Source organism: Salvia hispanica, chromosome 1 (genome assembly GCF_029641045.1).
Source record: "Salvia hispanica isolate PSC_SH4W2 chromosome 1, Shi_PSC_v1, whole genome shotgun sequence".
Classification (NCBI taxonomy): Eukaryota; Viridiplantae; Streptophyta; class Magnoliopsida; order Lamiales; family Lamiaceae; genus Salvia; species Salvia hispanica.
Genome location: NC_142692.1, coordinates 55,017,763 through 55,035,403, shown reverse-complemented (window position 1 = coordinate 55,035,403; position 17,641 = coordinate 55,017,763). Strand labels below are relative to the sequence as shown.

At 36.0% G+C, this 17,641-nt stretch overlaps 1 protein-coding gene across 4 annotated transcripts; it reads right to left on the bottom strand.

Annotated features, from left to right (window-relative positions):
* Positions 1 to 1,930: 1,930 nt before the first annotated feature.
* Positions 1,931 to 7,276, bottom strand: LOC125223816 (agamous-like MADS-box protein MADS2). 4 transcript variants are annotated; one of them, XM_048127109.2, is made up of 8 exons: positions 6,810 to 7,276; positions 4,157 to 4,235; positions 4,009 to 4,073; positions 3,829 to 3,928; positions 3,371 to 3,406; positions 3,252 to 3,293; positions 2,997 to 3,160; positions 1,931 to 2,272 (listed from the first exon to the last, which is right to left on the bottom strand). In XM_048127109.2, the coding sequence occupies exons 1-8, from the start codon at positions 6,992 to 6,994 to the stop codon at positions 2,185 to 2,187; spliced, it is 759 nt and encodes a 252-aa protein (XP_047983066.1). In that variant the 5' UTR covers positions 6,995 to 7,276; the 3' UTR covers positions 1,931 to 2,184. The 4 variants fall into 4 exon arrangements, with proteins under 4 accessions (XP_047983066.1, XP_047983065.1, XP_047983069.1 ...); XM_048127108.2 differs by having other exon boundaries at positions 3,371 to 3,412; positions 6,810 to 7,274; XM_048127112.2 differs by having other exon boundaries at positions 2,997 to 3,139; positions 6,810 to 7,274.
* Positions 7,277 to 17,641: the final 10,365 nt, after the last annotated feature.

Genomic DNA, 17,641 nt, shown 5'->3' with positions numbered 1-17,641 from the left:
AAAGGCCAACATATTCATATTGGGTCATACAAGGCCCAATCTGCTGAGTCCATCCGTCTTTAACAAATGATCTCTAAAAATATTGGCACACTAATTTAGTTGGCTAAACTTATTTACTTACGATCTAATTTATGCAAAAACTGCTGACATCCCAAAAGATATGAAAATTAAATATTTGGAAGCACTATCTATGTATGGAGATTATTCATCTGGTGTTTAATAATGGTAATGATGATGTAATATTAAATTCCTACTTTACTTAAGCCACCATTATTGGGAAAGTAATTCTAATTTTGTACTCCCTCCGTTCCAAGGTAATTGAGTTGTATTCCTTTTTATTTGTCCTAAAGTAGTTAAATCATTTTTCTTTTTTAATAAAAGTTTAATTCTTTTTTTACTTTACTCTCTCTTCTTCTCTCTTATCTTATTTCATTTCTTACTTTCATCTTTTCACTTTAATTTTTTAACAAAAATCATTTTTTTTAAAATTTATTTTGTGGATAAAACAAAATATCACAACTACCTTAGAACGAGAGAATTACGATGGATTGGAAAAAGAAGATCATTAAGAATCATATACACCCATTATATTTATATAGTACTCCCTCCGTCCCGCTTAAGATGACACGTTTACCTTTTTAGTTTGTCCCAACTAAGATGACACATTTCTTTTTTTGGTAACTTTCTCTCTCCAATTAATACACTCAACCACTTTTTCTCACTCATATTAAAATATCCATCTTTCTTTATCTCTCTACTTTAATACTTACACCCACCTTCTCTCTCTCCAATTAAACACTTTAACCAATAACTCCTAAAACCCCGTGTCGGCTAAGCAATGTGTCATCTTAGCCGGGACGGAGGGAGTACATGCTATGAGCCTATGAGTGTGGCCGGCCATACACGCACATGGAGTATAAATTACTGCTACTGCTCTTCGTCACTTTGTCTCGTCGTTAAAAGAAATAAAGTTTAAAAGGTCAAAAGGTGCGAGAATAGTTGAAAAATAAAGAAGAAATAATAATAATAATAATAATAATAATAACAATAATAATAATAATAATAATAATTATTATTATTATTATTATTATTATTATTATTATTGTTATTATTATTATTATTATTATTACGGTGCTATTTTTTTGTTAAAAAAATAAAATGCCTTAATTTAGATGGGATGTCCCAAATTAGAATATGAATAGCTTATGTTCGGACGGGGGAGTAATAGTTAGTAAATTTGAAAGATTTGGTTAAATTTTGGTAAGTTCCATAAAATTTGAAAATAGAATAATGAATCACGAATTTTCAATTTTTTATCAATTGTCTGCATACAAAATGATGTTTTTTCTTATGCTGAAAAATTTAGGGATGTCAATTGGGCGGATGTCGGGTTATTCGTGTACGAACCATTAGGTTATAATTTTTTGGTTATAAATTTCCACTACAAAATACTTAATTTTTATGGAAATAAAAATTTTCACGCACTACACACACTTTACACAGTTGACATACTACACACACTTCACACATTACACACATTTTAAGCATCCGATTTTTTTTCAGTTTTTAGATTATTTTTTCGAATCATAAGATTTGCAAAAAGTTTAAACTGAACCAAACCGAAAAACTGAACCAAATTTGAAATTTCAGTTTATGAATAGTGTGTCCAACGTGTCATTTTATTTTTGTCATTAACACTATCAACAAAATTATGCTTATTTGTCAACCTCCCATCAATAAATATCCAGTACTACATTTTTATATTTACTTAAATGATATTCAAATATAGAAATTTGAATCAAGCAATAACCCGGATCGACCAACACTAACAACACAAACATAATGGATAATAATATAACCATTACATGTGTCATTCCTAGATGAATTGTATCCTTGATTCATTAGCATACAGAAGAGGAAGAAAACACAATGGTGAAAATATAGATATTACAATTAACAACATACATAGAAATTTGATTGGGAGTCTAAATAGTTTAGGCTAACCAGAGTCCCTTTTGTTTGTCCGTACATCAGTTTCTGATAGGTTGATCGAAGGTCCAAATATTGAACCAAATATTAGAGTGTCACTCCATTATTTAAGAATGTACTTGAAAATAGATAAAATATGAATCATATTTATATGCTTCTTAGAGTAGACTTGAAAAGATATGTTGCAAGTCAGAGTCAGAGCATCCAGCCAGGGACTATTCCGTTGACGTTTTGAACTTCCGTTGCTGCCGTCATCTGGCTCGAACTCACTGGATCACTATACCTATTTTCCCAAACCAAAAAATAAACATTAAAGAATAGTTTAATCATTTTCTATAGATGCATTCTACAAAACGGTTATGGATTTATTAAGACAGATACTCCCTCCATTTCCTAAAAATATAAATATTTGAAACAATATAGATTTTAATGCAAAATTGGTGAAGATAGAGATAGAAAGAAAAGTGTTAACTAGTGAAAAATGGATCTCAACTCATTAGAAAGAAAGAAATTTTCTAAAAAAATAAAAATAAAAATTTAGAGACTAACAAAGAGGAAAGAATTTCTATTTTAGGGTACAAATCGAGTATTTTGGATTTTTGGTAATAATTTCTATTGTGGTGCATGGTGTTTTGGTAACAATTAAGCATATTAAACCTGTTGAATGCTAATCAATAAACAACCATGTATATTCTCTCTATGTATAAGTATTTGAAGGAAGACTAGTGATATAGCCATATATAGCAATATAATAAGAGAGCACGAACTTAGTTCACTATAAGAGCGATTTAGTGCACTATAAAGACGTTTTAGTTCACAACACGAATTTAAAATCACAGAGTAAACTAAAATGCCATTATAGTGAATTAAATATTTCACGTAGTAAATACTTCACTATAAATTATAGTGAACTAAATTCATATTCTCTAGTTATGCATTTATGAAAACTGCCAACCCTTTCAAATTATAAAATAAAACAAATTAATATTTTTCAAAAAAAATCTAACCCGATTTGGAGAGTAGAGTTGCAATCAAGAGGCTGAAAGAAGCCCTGGGATTGAGCGTGGTGATGAGCATAGTTGTTACTGTGCTCCCCACCTCCTCCCACCCACGATTGCTGAAGGTGATTTGCAGCATATATCTCTTCCAACTGACCATCAAAATTCATAAACTAGATAATTGTAATTATAATTGATGATTGCCTATAAATATATAAAATGTTTCTGCATTCTGTACATTTAATTGTGCAAACTTTAACTAACCTTGCTCTCCAGAGCTTTGTTAGCATCAAGCATCAACTTCTCCTGGACTCACAATCATTAATTATTAAAATCAAATATATTATCCTAGTATAGAGAGAAAAAAAGAATATCAAATATACCTTTGATTGAAGATCAGAGAGCTGATCAAGCATAACCTGTGTCTGCACACAAGTTAGTAACGAAACTGAGAATTTAATTTCACACATTTACAACACTACGTTTGTATGTTTGATTACAAAACTGAATGTAACAGAAAGCGACTCCATAATCAATCAATTTCACATATAGTAAAAAAATTGTAGAACAATATAATCTTATATATAATGATTATTATGATATAAATCCATGAGTTTCATCTCAAAACCAATTGGTGATAGGAAGAGTGGCACATGGGATTTATATAGAGTACTAGTTTAAGTTTTCTCTTAACACTGATGTGGGATAGTTATTATTTTTTTAGTTTCAATTGCCAACAGATTATTTGAATATTCATAACAAGAAAACACTCATCACAATGATCATCCTCCTATATGTGTACAAATCAAAATTAACAAAGAAATATTTTGTTTCAGCTTACTCTTGTAGATCTAATGTGCTTCAATGATGTGTCCAATTGATGTTCAATGTGCTCGAGATCATTGATGTTCAGAGGCCCAAGATCATCTCCAAGTAGTTGCCTGAAACATTAATTAGTTTCACAAGTTATTAATAGTATATACATATACTTGGTATCAAAAGTGGACGCAAATTCGTTTACCTTTGATATCGTTGTAGGGACTCGTATTTAGCCTTAAGCTTTAGGTACTCCCTATAGCTGCTTTGCTACAAAACATCAGTCCCATGTAAAAATTAGATAGATCATACAAGATTCTTCATACTCGGTGTTTTGCAAGAAGGCATAGTACCTCAATATCCTTGTCTAGATGGTTGACTTCTAAAGAGCCATAACTGCATTTTTGGTACCTATCAAGTGTCTTGAGCATGCTGGCACAATGCATATAAGTGCAATTAGCTATATGTATATTGTAGGATAAGGGTGTATATATGGAGATTAAGTAACTTCTCACATTAACGCTCTCAAAATAAAAAAAAAAGAAAATTCAATCTACGATAGTTTCGACGCATGCTAGCATGTCCAATAATCAAGAAATATTATATGAATATGTTGCAAAACAGTTTAATATGATATTCCCTCCGTTCCTTCATAGTTGAGGCAAAACTTTTCGGCTTGAAGTTTAAGAAATGGATGTTTAATGTGTTAAGTAAATAGATAAAAAAAAATAGAGAACTTCTCGAAATGGAAAAATGAAATTATGAGGGAACTGAGGGAGTCCTATATATAATATGAAGCGTTACGCACATTTTGTTAATTAGAACAAGAAAGGTTATTAATTAAAAAATTCAAAGAATTTCTGTTATACATAATGTTGATAGTCTTTAACTCCAAACTAGTGTTTGATATCACAAAAATATTTGGAATTGGTATAAACTCACAATTTTCCAATCCTCTCAATTACCACAATTTGAATATCAAATACGAATTAGATAATTGGAATTTCAGATAGTTATAAAATTAGATATCTTCACACACTACGGCACACACTATTCACACACACATATTCAAACAAAACACTCACAACACAAAACACACAATACAAACACTACACAAATTATGGAGTATATTATTTTATATTGGAATGTAAGTGTATTAATTAATTAATTAATTAATTGAACTGTGTGATGTAGTTACTAAAAATAGAAAAAAAAATTAATCAAACCTTAAATCACAGTCATAATGAAATAGCAAAATACGACATCACGAAACAAAGGGGGCATAACTTTAGTAAAACACAAAAAATTAAAACACAAAAAAAATATAATAATAATAATAATAATAATAATAATAATAATAATAATAATAATAATAATAATAATAATAATAATAATAAAAAGAGAAATCATATAACATAAGGTGAATAGGAAGGGCATGAAGAAAAAAAAAAAAAAACTAGACATTAGGAAAACATAAAGAAAAGTGAGAAACAAAGACGATTTCAAAGTGTATATTATGTATTTGTGTGTCCAATGTATGATGTGCCTGTGTAATGTGTGTATCCAGTGAGCGTATAAAATGTGTGTGTGTATCGCGTGTGTATTGTGTTTGTTATGTGTGTGTGTTGTGTGTGCTATGTATATGTGTGAAGTATGTGTGTATTTAGTGGGTGTGTGTGTCTCGTGTGTATTGTGTGTGTATATTTTTGTGCAAAGTTTGTGTATGTTTATGTGCGTAGTGTGTGTATCATGGGTTATGCAGTATGTGTAGTATGTCCGTGTGTTGTGTATGTTTGTAGTGTGTATGTTTGTGTTTATTTAGTGGGTGATGTAGTACGTGTATTTTGTCTGTGCCAAAGTTCTTCAAATCAAATTTCTTACCAAATACTTATTTACCGAATAAAGTATATGGAATTGAATTCTAATTTAAGTCCCCCGAAATTAAATTCTAATTTCGTGTACCAAACGAACCTGAAGAGAAATTTGAATTCACAAAATTTAAATTAACTAGCATATCTCCAAAACAGCTGAAGTTGTTGATCATAAAGTTGTCTAAGCCAGAGACTGAAAAAATTACATAACAAATTAAACCAGTTTAAATTAATAATTTAGTAAGATTTTACAAATGCAAGATTACTTAAAACACAAATAGAGAAACTGATTTTTTTTCACCCAGCAAAGAGTAGTTTAGCTAAACAAAATAAGTTTAGTTTTATGTTGTTTAATACTCTCTCCGTTCTATAGTAATGGAGGCAAAACTTTTCGGCACGGAGATTAAGAAAAATTGTGTTAGGTGAGTTAAGTAAAAAGAGAATAAAGTGGAAAATGAAAAAGATAGAGAGATGAAGAGAGATAAAAGTAAGAGAGAGTAAAGTAGGTGTGGAAAAATGTGTTGACTTTTACTAAAAAGGGAAATGACTCTATTACTATGGAACGGACGGAAATGGAAAAAATGTCCCTATTACTATGGAACGGAGGGAGTACAAAGTAAATTAGCTATGCGACCCTGTGAAAAGATGATCTATCACACCAGACGAAAACCAAACAACTCAAACTCAATGTATTGTCTTTATTAAATTGAATGGAAAGATCACCTCAAATACCGTATAGATACACTTGATTAAACACACAGCCCCCGTTATATTTCTGAATAATTCTTTTACAAATTCAATAAAGCAAAGATCACCTCAAATACCCTATGAATAAACTTGATTAAAGACATATCCACCGTACATATATCTGAAAATTTCTTGTACAAATTCAATGAAGAGAATCTAGAATTAATCCAGTTAAATGAAAGAAAAGTTGTCAGACTAGAAAATAATTCCTTAATTTCACGGATAAAAGCCAGAATCGATTGCAATAAAAGCTGACACGCAATTGAAACTTTGACAGAATTCCAAATCACAAAAGCTTTAACCAAGAAGTAATTAATTGAAACATAAATTTGTCTTAATTTTAAGAATCATAACGAATTCATAGAAATTGGGAGGAGATATAATTTACTTGGAGGTGCTGCAGAATTCATAAAGCTTGCCACGGTTAGAGAAGATGATGAGAGCAACCTCAGCATCACAGAGAACAGAGAGTTCATAAGCTTTCTTGAGCAAACCATTTCTCCTCTTTGCAAATGTAACCTGTCTATTTATCTTGTTTTCTATCCTCTTAAGCTCCATTCTTCCCCTCCCCATGATCCCTATTTATAATATATATACATCTAATTTAATAATTATGTAACTATTAAACCTTCACTTTCCTCTTTCTTCACCCAAGAAATTTCTTTAACCAAAAGGGTAACAATCTTCAAACCCTAAAAAGAAAAACTTAAAAAAGGACCGTTCTATTTATAGAAACGCTAGAACATGAGTTAAAATAACTGCGTGTGTGTGTGCGCTTTAGAGAGAGAGAGAGATCTAGAGAGAGAGGAAGGAGGATTTATTCATGGATTCTTAGTGTAAAATGATCTTAGCATGTGCTGAAGAAGATGGGGGGAGAGATGAATTTTAGGGTTGGTATTATTTTGCCCATTGTCTTAAAAGCGTGAACCGTCAAGCGCGTGGGATTCACCGTAAAGACTTTTGTTGCTGTGGAATGGACGTGTCCTTAAACGCGTGGAATCGGATTGTCACTGTCCTCACAGCTGAACCGAGACCCATAAAGTAGTCGCCACGTGTCGGGTGACCAGTGGTTACTCCACTCTTGAATACAATAAGATAACATAATCTAAATAATTAAGTTGAAGTGTTAAAGCTAATCAAAGAATTTATCGGTTCTTCGAATTTTAGCTGATATTGAATAAAGTAATTATATCGTAAGAATATATTACTTCCTCGTCAATTTCTACATAATTGAGGCACTTCTTTTTTTACACGAAGTTTAAAAAAATGAATGTTTAGGGTTTTAAGCTGGTGTATAATAAAGTACTCCCTCTGTAACAGCCCGGCATTTCTAGGATATAATAAATGCAGCGACTGCTACTTAGGCGAACTTAAAAACAACAAGAACAGAGACTAGGGTTTCAATTAAAGAGATTTACCCTAACAATTAATGAAGATCAAGGCAATAAGTCAACGACTAACTTACGAGAATCAAGACTTATAGATAAGGCTCAAAAGTCAAAGGTTTAGCATAATTCCAATAAAACGCAATAACTCTCCTCATTCCAAAACAAAGAATTAAGTTCACCATAACCAAAAATAATAAGTTTCAAAATATTCAGCGGAAGCATTTCAAGAGAAGCGAAGCCATGTATGAAGACACGACAACACTCAAAATCCCAACCATCCATTATTCAATTCCATCTTCTCAACACCACCGACCGCCCATCGCCGCTCAACCTGCACATAGGGAAAACACATGCAGGGCTGAGTATTTTAAACATACTCAGTGGACTCATACCAAATCATTTTATAGTTATGCCACCCTTACCATAGTGAACTCGAGGTTTGCTTTTATCTAAAGATAAGCATCGAGTATCACAAAAATATATCATGGATTGGCCAGTCAAATAATACCTCCCATTTTCTCATCAATCATCATTTCATAGTGCGACGAAAGTGTGGCCACACTATTCGCCCACGAGATCGGCCGACTAGCAAGGACGGCTCCCGATCCCACCGTGTACACAGCCTGGTAGGGTTTGCGGCCCATACTCAGACCCGAATTCGTTTAATCATAGCCACTGTAGCCTAATGGAGCGTACTCACAATCTAGGCATCAGGCACACACAATATCCAAAATAATTCATAGGCATGGCATAACAGTTTAATCCACCCTTATTTCTCCAACATCATAATTTGCACATAGAAGAGAGTTTAGAATAAAGCCCACCTCGATTTCTTTCGAGTTCAACAAAAATGCACTTCTTCTTGATATCCCACCGGGAACGCAAACTATCACCTTTAGTTCATATTTTTCAAATAAGTCTCAAATCATAGATTAAAATTATGCATGATCTCACGTTTCCCTTTTCCCTTCGATTATTTCCAAAATCAACAATCAGAATCAAAGTACGATTATCATATCGTTTTTATCACACAACACTCCAGATTTATCATCAAATCGTGTCACGCATGAGTGCTTTTCTCCACACAACACACGCACACACACACCACACATGTGCACGCCTATCGAGGCATGCACATACACACACACACACATACATGCATCCAATTTCACCAATTAAATTCCCCCTTCACTCGTTCTAGATGCATGTGGACTCAAGAACACCGATTAATCGGTAGAGGAAGAAAAGATTAATAATAGAAGTACCTTTTCTTGCAAAAACAAACGGTAGAAACAAGTAGAATCTTGATTCTTCAATGAATTCTTGAATTGCAGCTTCAATTCTTTTCCAAAAGATGAAGAATTAATGGAGAAAGTAGATGAAAATTTTGAGAGAGTGGGGAGAAAGAGATGTCGAGATTTTTGGGAGTGGGGGGCGGTTTTCTGTAGTGCTAGGGTTAGGTTTCTCACATGTATTTATAGAGTGCCAAAAATAATATCCAATAATTAAATAAATCAAGATTTGGAAGATTTGGAGAGATTTGATAGTTGAATCTGGCGTGATTTACTAGGAGAAGAATAGGGAATTTCGAATTCTAGGCTATTAAATTAGCCTCTGATTTAATTTGAATATTTCACGGAGTAGAATAAAATATCACGGAGCAAGAATAAAATAAAAATACTCCCCAATTAAATAGGAAAAGTGGCGTGTAGTTTGCCTTTCTCAAAAGGGGTTTAATTAAAATCCTAATTAAATTAGGATATGGTAAAATCTTCTTAGATTTGGCAAGATATGCTAGGATATTTGAATTTATTTATGGAAGAGAATAAACAATGGATCAAATAATATAATAAAAATTCCCTTCTCCCATAATATAAGGGATTTTCGGAAATCCTCCTAGACACAATATAGGGGCCGAAAATTTCACCAATTAATAAGGAATAATCGGACTTTGGATTTAATTCGGATAATTATCCCAAGCAATAATTAAATCCAAGAAAAATAGGATTTCTTTCCAATAAATAGGAGGGTCGAAAATTCCACATACTTAAATAATGCTCCTATTAAATTCTCACTCATCCCTTAGAATAATATTTCACCACAAATATTATTTCTTCCCACATCAAAATATCCAGATTTTCGAAATTCACCTCCACTTCACATTTTCAAACGACTTTGACCATTCCACGGCCACGTCATATTTTCCACAATATTGACTATTCAATAGCCACGTCACATATTCAACAAATTGACCATTCAACTCAATCTCAACTCAAAAATCGCAATTTAGGTCACATAGCATATTGCAATTTATCACTCATCATTTAATTTCACATATCATAGCATTAAAAGCATTTAATGCAAAAATTTCCACGTCACAAAAATTAGGGTTCGAAAAAGCGGGGCGTTACATCCTACCACCCTTAAAAGAAATTTCGTCCCGAAATTTGGTACCTTCATGGAAAAAGTTCCGGGTACATTTCCATCATTTTATCCTCGAGCTCCCACGTGGCTTCCTTATATTCGTGGTTTCTCCAAAGTACTTTCATGCTAGCAATAGATTTGTTCCGCAAGATTTGAACTTTACGGTCCAAGATCATCTGAGGTCGCTCCTCGTAACTCAAATCCGGATTCAAAGCAACTTCCTCATAGTGAATCACGTGTTTCGGGTCGTACACGTACTTTCGCAACTGCGACACATGGAAAACGTTGTGTACGTTCCCAAAGTTTGGCGGTAGCGCTAATCGATAGACTACGGGTCCTACTCCTTCGAGAATTTCATAAGGACCGATAAAACGTGGTTTCAACTTTCCTTTAACACCAAAACGCGTTATCCCTTTCGACGGGGATACCTTGAGAAACACTTTATCACCGACTTGAAATTGTAAGTCGGTCCGTCGGACGTCAGCGTAAGACTTTTGTCTATCCTGGGCTTCCTTCATTCTCACACGAATTTGTCGAACAATCTCGATCATTTCCTCGACTGCGTCGGGTCCAAGTACCCTTCGCTCGCCAACTTCATCCCAATAAAGCGGTGATCTACATTTTCTCCCGTAGAGTGCCTCATACGGCGCCATGTTAATCGTTGCTTGGAAACTGTTGTTGTAAGTGAATTCGATTAGTGGTAATGCGGTCTCCCAACTTCCGCCTCGGTCGAGCACCACGGCTCTTAGCATATCCTCGAGAGTTTGTATCGTCCTCTCGGATTGTCCATCTGACTGCGGGTGAAACGCCGTGCTAAAGTTCAATCGCGTTCCAAGCTCGCGCTGTAGACTAATCCAAAATTTTGACGTGAACTTCGGGTCACGATCAGACGTAATCGTCACTGGGACTCCATGCAATCGCACGATTTCTCTTATGTAGATACGCGCTAATCTATTCGATCCATGAGTTATCGGAATCGGTATGAAATGCGCACATTTGGTGAGTCGATCTACAATCACCCAAATGGCGGTGTTTCCTTTGTGAGTCTTTGGCAAGGCCGTCACGAAATCCATGGTGATGTGCTCCCACTTCCACTCGGGTATCTCCAACGGTTGTAATTTTCCATATGGCCGTTGGTGTAAAGCCTTCACCTGTTGGCAGGCTAAGCAACGTCCTACAAACGTCGCGACATCCTTCTTCATGCCATTCCACCAAAATGACTTCTTCAAGTGTTGGTACATCTTCGTGCTTCCAGGGTGAGCAGTGTATGGAGTCTCATGAGCGAATGAGCTTCGCTCATGATCTCGTTCTTGAGTTCCTCGTTGTCGGGCACGCATAGTCTTCCTTCAAATATGAGGGCATTATCGGACTCCTCACTAAAATTTCCCGATTTGCCCGTTCTCACTTCCACTCGAATGTCTTCGAGTTTCGCATCTATTCGTTGCGCTGCAACGATTCTTGTTTTCAAATCTGGTTCCACCACTAAGGTGGCAATTCGTCCTTCCACCGTTTCAGGTGCCCTTATCACTTCCAATCGCAATTTACTAAACTCTCGTATCAAACTTTCCTCTTCCGTTAGGAAAGCTAGTTGCGAATGATCCTTTCGGCTCAAAGCATCTGCCACCACATTTGCTTTGCCGGGGTGGTAATTGATACCACAATCGTAGTCCTTTCACTAGTTCGAGCCACCTTCGTTGTCGCATGTTCAAGTCCTTCTGCTCGAAAAAGTATTTCAAGCTCTTGTGGTCCGTAAAGATTTCACATCGAACTCCGTAGAGATGATGCCTCCAAATCTTTAGGGCATGTACCACTGCTGCTAATTCCAAATCGTGTGTTGGGTAATTCAACTCGTGCGGTCTCAACTGTCGTGACGCGTAGGCGATCACCTTGTTGTTTTGCATCAATACGCAACCTAGTCCAACCTTCGAAGCATCAGTGTAGACTACATAGTTCACTCCAGATTCTGGCACAGCTAAAACTGGCGCGGTTGTCAACTTCTCCTTCAAGAGTTGAAAGCTTGCTTCACATTCTGGGGTCCAATTCACCTTGACTCCCTTCTTAAGTTGTTGCGTCATTGGTCTCGCTATCTTAGAGAATCCTTCTATAAACCTTCGGTAGTATCCTGCCAAGCCTAGGAAACTCCGAATTTCGTTTGGTGTTGATGGTGACTTCCATTGTTGCACGGCTTCAACTTTGGCGGGGTCCACTCTGATTCCTTCTGCCGACACAATGTGTCCAAGAAAGTTTACTTCTTTCAGCCAAAATTCACACTTGCTGAATTTGGCGTATAGCTTCTCGTTTCTCAAAGTCTCCAAAGCTATTCGTAGATGCTCCTCGTGCTCCTTATCGTTCTTTGAGTAGACTAAAACTTCATCGATAAATACTAGGAAGAATTTATCCAAGTACGGGTGGAATATTCGATCATCAAATCCATGAATACCGCTGGGGCATTCGTTAGGCCGAACGGCATTACAACGAACTCGTAGTGTCCATATCTTGTACGAAACGCAGTCTTCGATATGTCCTCCCTTCGAACTCTTAGTTGATGATATCCGGACCTCAAGTCCATCTTCGAAAACACTCCGGCTCCTGGAAGTTGATCGAACAGGTCATCGATCCTCGGCAGTGGATACTTGTTCTTAAGGGTCAATTTGTTTAATTCTCCATAGTCGATGCACATCCTCATCGATCCATCCTTCTTCTTTACGAAAAGTACTGGTGCGCCCCACGGCGAAACACTAGGCCTAATAAAACCTAGGTCCATGAGCTCTTGAAGTTGTATCTTGAGTTCCTCCAATTCCTTAGGTGTCATTCGATACGGTGCCTTAGACACAGGTGCGACTCCTGGTTCGAGGTCAATTGTGAACTCCAATTGTCGATCTGGCGGCGGTCCAGGTAACACCTCAAAAAAAACGTCTGGAAATTCTCGCACGACAGTGACGTCTTTCACTCTCCTTTCCTCCTTCTCCTCTTCGTGGAGATAGACAAGATGTGCGGGACGTCCTTTCTTCATCATCGCGGTAGCTTACAGCGCAAAGATTATAGAGGTTCGTCGGTTCATCGAGATTCACTGGTATATGGTGGGTTCCTCTCCTGGAGCTTATAGAGATATTTCTCTCTCCTTACAACGAATCATCGCAAAATTTGTAGTCAACCATTCCATCCCTAAGATTATATCGATATCCTCCATCGTCATAACTTGCATATCGTGAGCGACTAACTTAAGTTCTCCCATAACAATTTCTACGTTCGAGCATGTTCGAGAGATTTCTATCGTCCCACTCACTGGTAATGACACCATCATCTTATCGATAAACAATTATCACATAAATAGTCATGCATTGATCATCAGCTATTCGTACATATATTTTCTTTCTCAAGAGATTATAGTTTAAGTTTGATCTTCTAGCAGCTTGTGACAGGCAGTTCGTGGTTGCAGAATATCTAACGTCTCGTTTATTGGTTATGTCGACGCTTTTAGTTGGTGTAAAGAAAATTCCGCGCGTGATTGGCCATAGGAACTTATTCCTCGTGTGTATCCGAAAGCACAACTCTAATATTTCCTTGAGTCTAGTATCAATAATTTAAAAAAAATTGATCAAACAGTCTTACTTGGATAGAAACTGATTTCAACTCGAAAAAAAGCACCACAAAATGTCTTTCATCGGAAGGCTCCAAACTTAATCAAGGAAGCAAGAATAATATTTCTAGCTCGACACTTTCAAATCTCATCATTGACAATTGGTTTGAAACAAAGCAAGGACTAAGTTCCATTGAACTTAACTCGTCCATTCTGAGAATTTTAAATGGTTTTAGAGGGATCAAGTAAAACCCATAGAGCTTGAGAATTTACTTCTGACGAGAGTTCGAAAGAACATGAGGTAGGTCATGGAAACAGGATGAAACTGCAATAAATCTCAAATTCCATAGCAGACTGCCCGATCAAAAATTTGCAAAAATTTCTGGACAGCAATGAATGATATCGTTCAAACATGTCAAAGCCTAAAACAATCAGTCGTGGCAGAATTTAGAAACATAAACAAATGTCATGAAGTAGCACTATCAATGGTTCAATGACATCATGTTATTGAAAAATGAAATCACATCAATGGATTCACGGGTTTGTTTAGGGCAACTCAAAGTGATTGGAACTTTTCAGAAAATTAACACGATCAAACCCGTTAACGAAGGAGAGAACATCATAGCCTCAACTTGGTGTTGGCGAAAGAAAAATCATTGAGCTACAAAGAATTTTACTTCTGCAAGAACGAACTGGCGAAATGAAGAGGTGAACAAAATTCCAAGTAGAATATTCCATCATTTGAATAAATCAGGTCTGGAGATGTGATCATACTAAAGGTCATAACTGCAAACAACTTTAGGATCAAAGTTCAATGACGGAGGCTCGTAAAATTAAATATCGTCCTTATGAATGACGAATTAAAGAAGACCACTCAATCCAGATGTCCAAAGTTATAAGGGCAAACACCAAATTCAAGCCAAGTGAGTCATGACTCGTTATAGGAAAAGAAATAATGGATATCACTTGCAAATTGTGAATCAAACAAGGCGTTTAAATAGACAATGGCTCACGGTTATTCAAAATGTCCCGAAAAGAACTTAGGATCCAAGTAAGTACTGTTGATTTAAAATTCAGTCATTCAAGCTACGAAGGTCGCACTCTCTCGCACATTTTTCGCGAGCATGAACATGGTAACATCGTTCTATGAAACCGTGGATTCCAAATTGAGATTCATCGTATCATCGAAATTAATAACTATTTTTGATGGTCGCATCTTCAAAGTCTTCTTCTTGCCATGCCACATGGTCATTTTCGATTGCCATTATACACGCGATCTTAATGTGTCATAAACGTCGTCGTATTTTGTGTCGCGTTGCCACTTTGGCAGGGTATGCAAGACTGCATAGTTTTATTAGCTCTTAGGTATGATCTCACCATTGTAAGGATACACCAAGTTCAACATATATATTTTCGCTGGTTTTGTCACTCAGGAAAGTGATATTGCAGTTGTCATCTTGCAACTGAGTTCTAGCACGTTCAGTCTGGCCTACTTCTTAGGCACTCTATAATTTCAAGCGTAGCTTGAAGTCTCACACTTCAACGTATATTTGATCATTACTTAAATGCTATTCAAGCTTCATAGGGCTTCTACGTTCGCAACAAAGTTCACAAATTTCACATTTCACTCTCGAAGTGATTCTATACGATACCTTGTACTTCATTGGTCATAGATTATCACCACATGAAACTTCATTCATATATTGCACAATCAAACATGTTTGTCATATAACCCATTTGGTGTTTCATAACAAGCATCGTAAATCGATATATGTGAATAGCAACACTCAATCAATCAATCGTTCATGGAATCGCATTTCATAAATCATGCAGTTCATGCGCATCTACATCACAATCACAATTCGCAACCACATGCGTATCATGCTTTGCCTTTCACAGTTTCATAGTCATGAAATTTCAACCACATAGGCACAAAGTTTTGTCGTTCATGGAAGCAACATGTATTTCCTTCAAGTTAATTCTTTAGTTTCGCAGAAGTGATAACAAATCTCAACATCAACCAATACAAGTTCACAATCATACTTCAATATCCATCACATTCAACGCCTTCATGCCTCATTGTTAAAAACAATTTGTATATTCTCATAATGTCTCCCATTTCATATCTTCACAACATTTTCCAAAAGCCATAGTATTTACTTCCTATTTCCCATAGGAGTTGTTTCGTAGCAGCCAAGTAATCACAATCATATAGGATTTCATTCATCCAAGCACATAAAGTCTAACACATATTTGCCGATTTTCTTTATCGAGAAAAAATACAAGTTCACTTGCACAACATCATTCATCATTCTTGGCATAGTCGCAATTAGCAAATTCATATCCACGCATATACATCATTTCACACTTCCAAGCAATATTTTCAAAGACGCCATATTAACTTCGATTCCCATTGAAATATTTTCATTTACACCAGAGTAATATTCCCATCGCAATTTCCAACATTTCACAAACTCAAATCAATACTCATCGAGATACTTGTTACCTCATTCTTCGTGGTTGAGCGGAGACGCGTTGTGGTGTTGAGTCTTCGACGATTATTATTTAATCATTTTCCCCAAATTTCAAATTTTAAGACAACAAGACTCTTGGGTCCAGAGCGGAAAGAACTGAGGCTCTGATACCAACTGTAACAGCCCGGCATTTCTAGGGTATAATAAATGCAGCGACTGCTACTTAGGCGAACTTAAAAACAACAAGAACAGAGACTAGGGTTTCAATTAAAGAGATTTACCCTAGCAATTAATGAAGATCAAGGCAATAAGTCAACGGCTAACTTACGAGAATCAAGACTTAATAGATAAGGCTCAAAAGTCAAAGGTTTAGCATAATTCCAACAAAACGCAATAACTCTCCTCATTCCAAAACAAAGAATTAAGTTCACCATAACCAAAAATAATAAGTTTCAAAATATTCAGCGGAAGCATTTCAAGAGAAGCGAAGCCATGTATGAAGACACGACAACACTCAAAACCCCAACCATCCATTATTCAATTCCATCTTCTCAACACCACCGACCGCCCATCGCCGCTCAACCTGCACATAGGGAAAACACATGCAGGGCTGAGTATTTTAAACATACTCAGTGGACTCATACCAAATCATTTTATAGTTATGCCACCTTTACCATAGTGAACTCGAGGTTTGCATTTATTTAAAGATAAGCATCGAGTATCACAAAAATATATCATGGACTGGCCAGTCAAATAATACCTCCCATTTTCTCATCAATCATCATTTCATAGTGCGACGAAAGTGTGGCCACACTATTCGCCCACGAGATCGGCCGACTAGCAAGGACGGCTCCCGATCCCACCGTGTACACAGCCTGGTAGGGTTTGCGGCCCATACTCAGACCCGAATTCGTTTAATCATAGCCACTATAGCCTAATGGAGCGTACTCACAATCTAGGCATCAGGCACACACAATATCCAAAATAATTCATAGGCATGGCATAACAGTTTAATCCACCCTTATTTCTCCAACATCATAATTTGCACATAGAAGAGAGTTTAGAATAAAGCCCACCTCGATTTCTTTCGAGTTCAACAAAAATGCACTTCTTCTTGATATCCCACCGGGAACGCGAACTATAACCTTTAGTTCATATTTTTCAAATAAGTCTCAAATCATAGATTAAAATTATGCATGATCTCACGTTTCCTTTTTCCCTTCGATTATTTCCAAAATCAACAATCAGAATCAAAGTACGATTATCATATCGTTTTTATCACACAACACTCCAGATTTATCATCAAATCGTGTCACGCATGGGTGCTTTTCTCCACACAACACACGCACACACA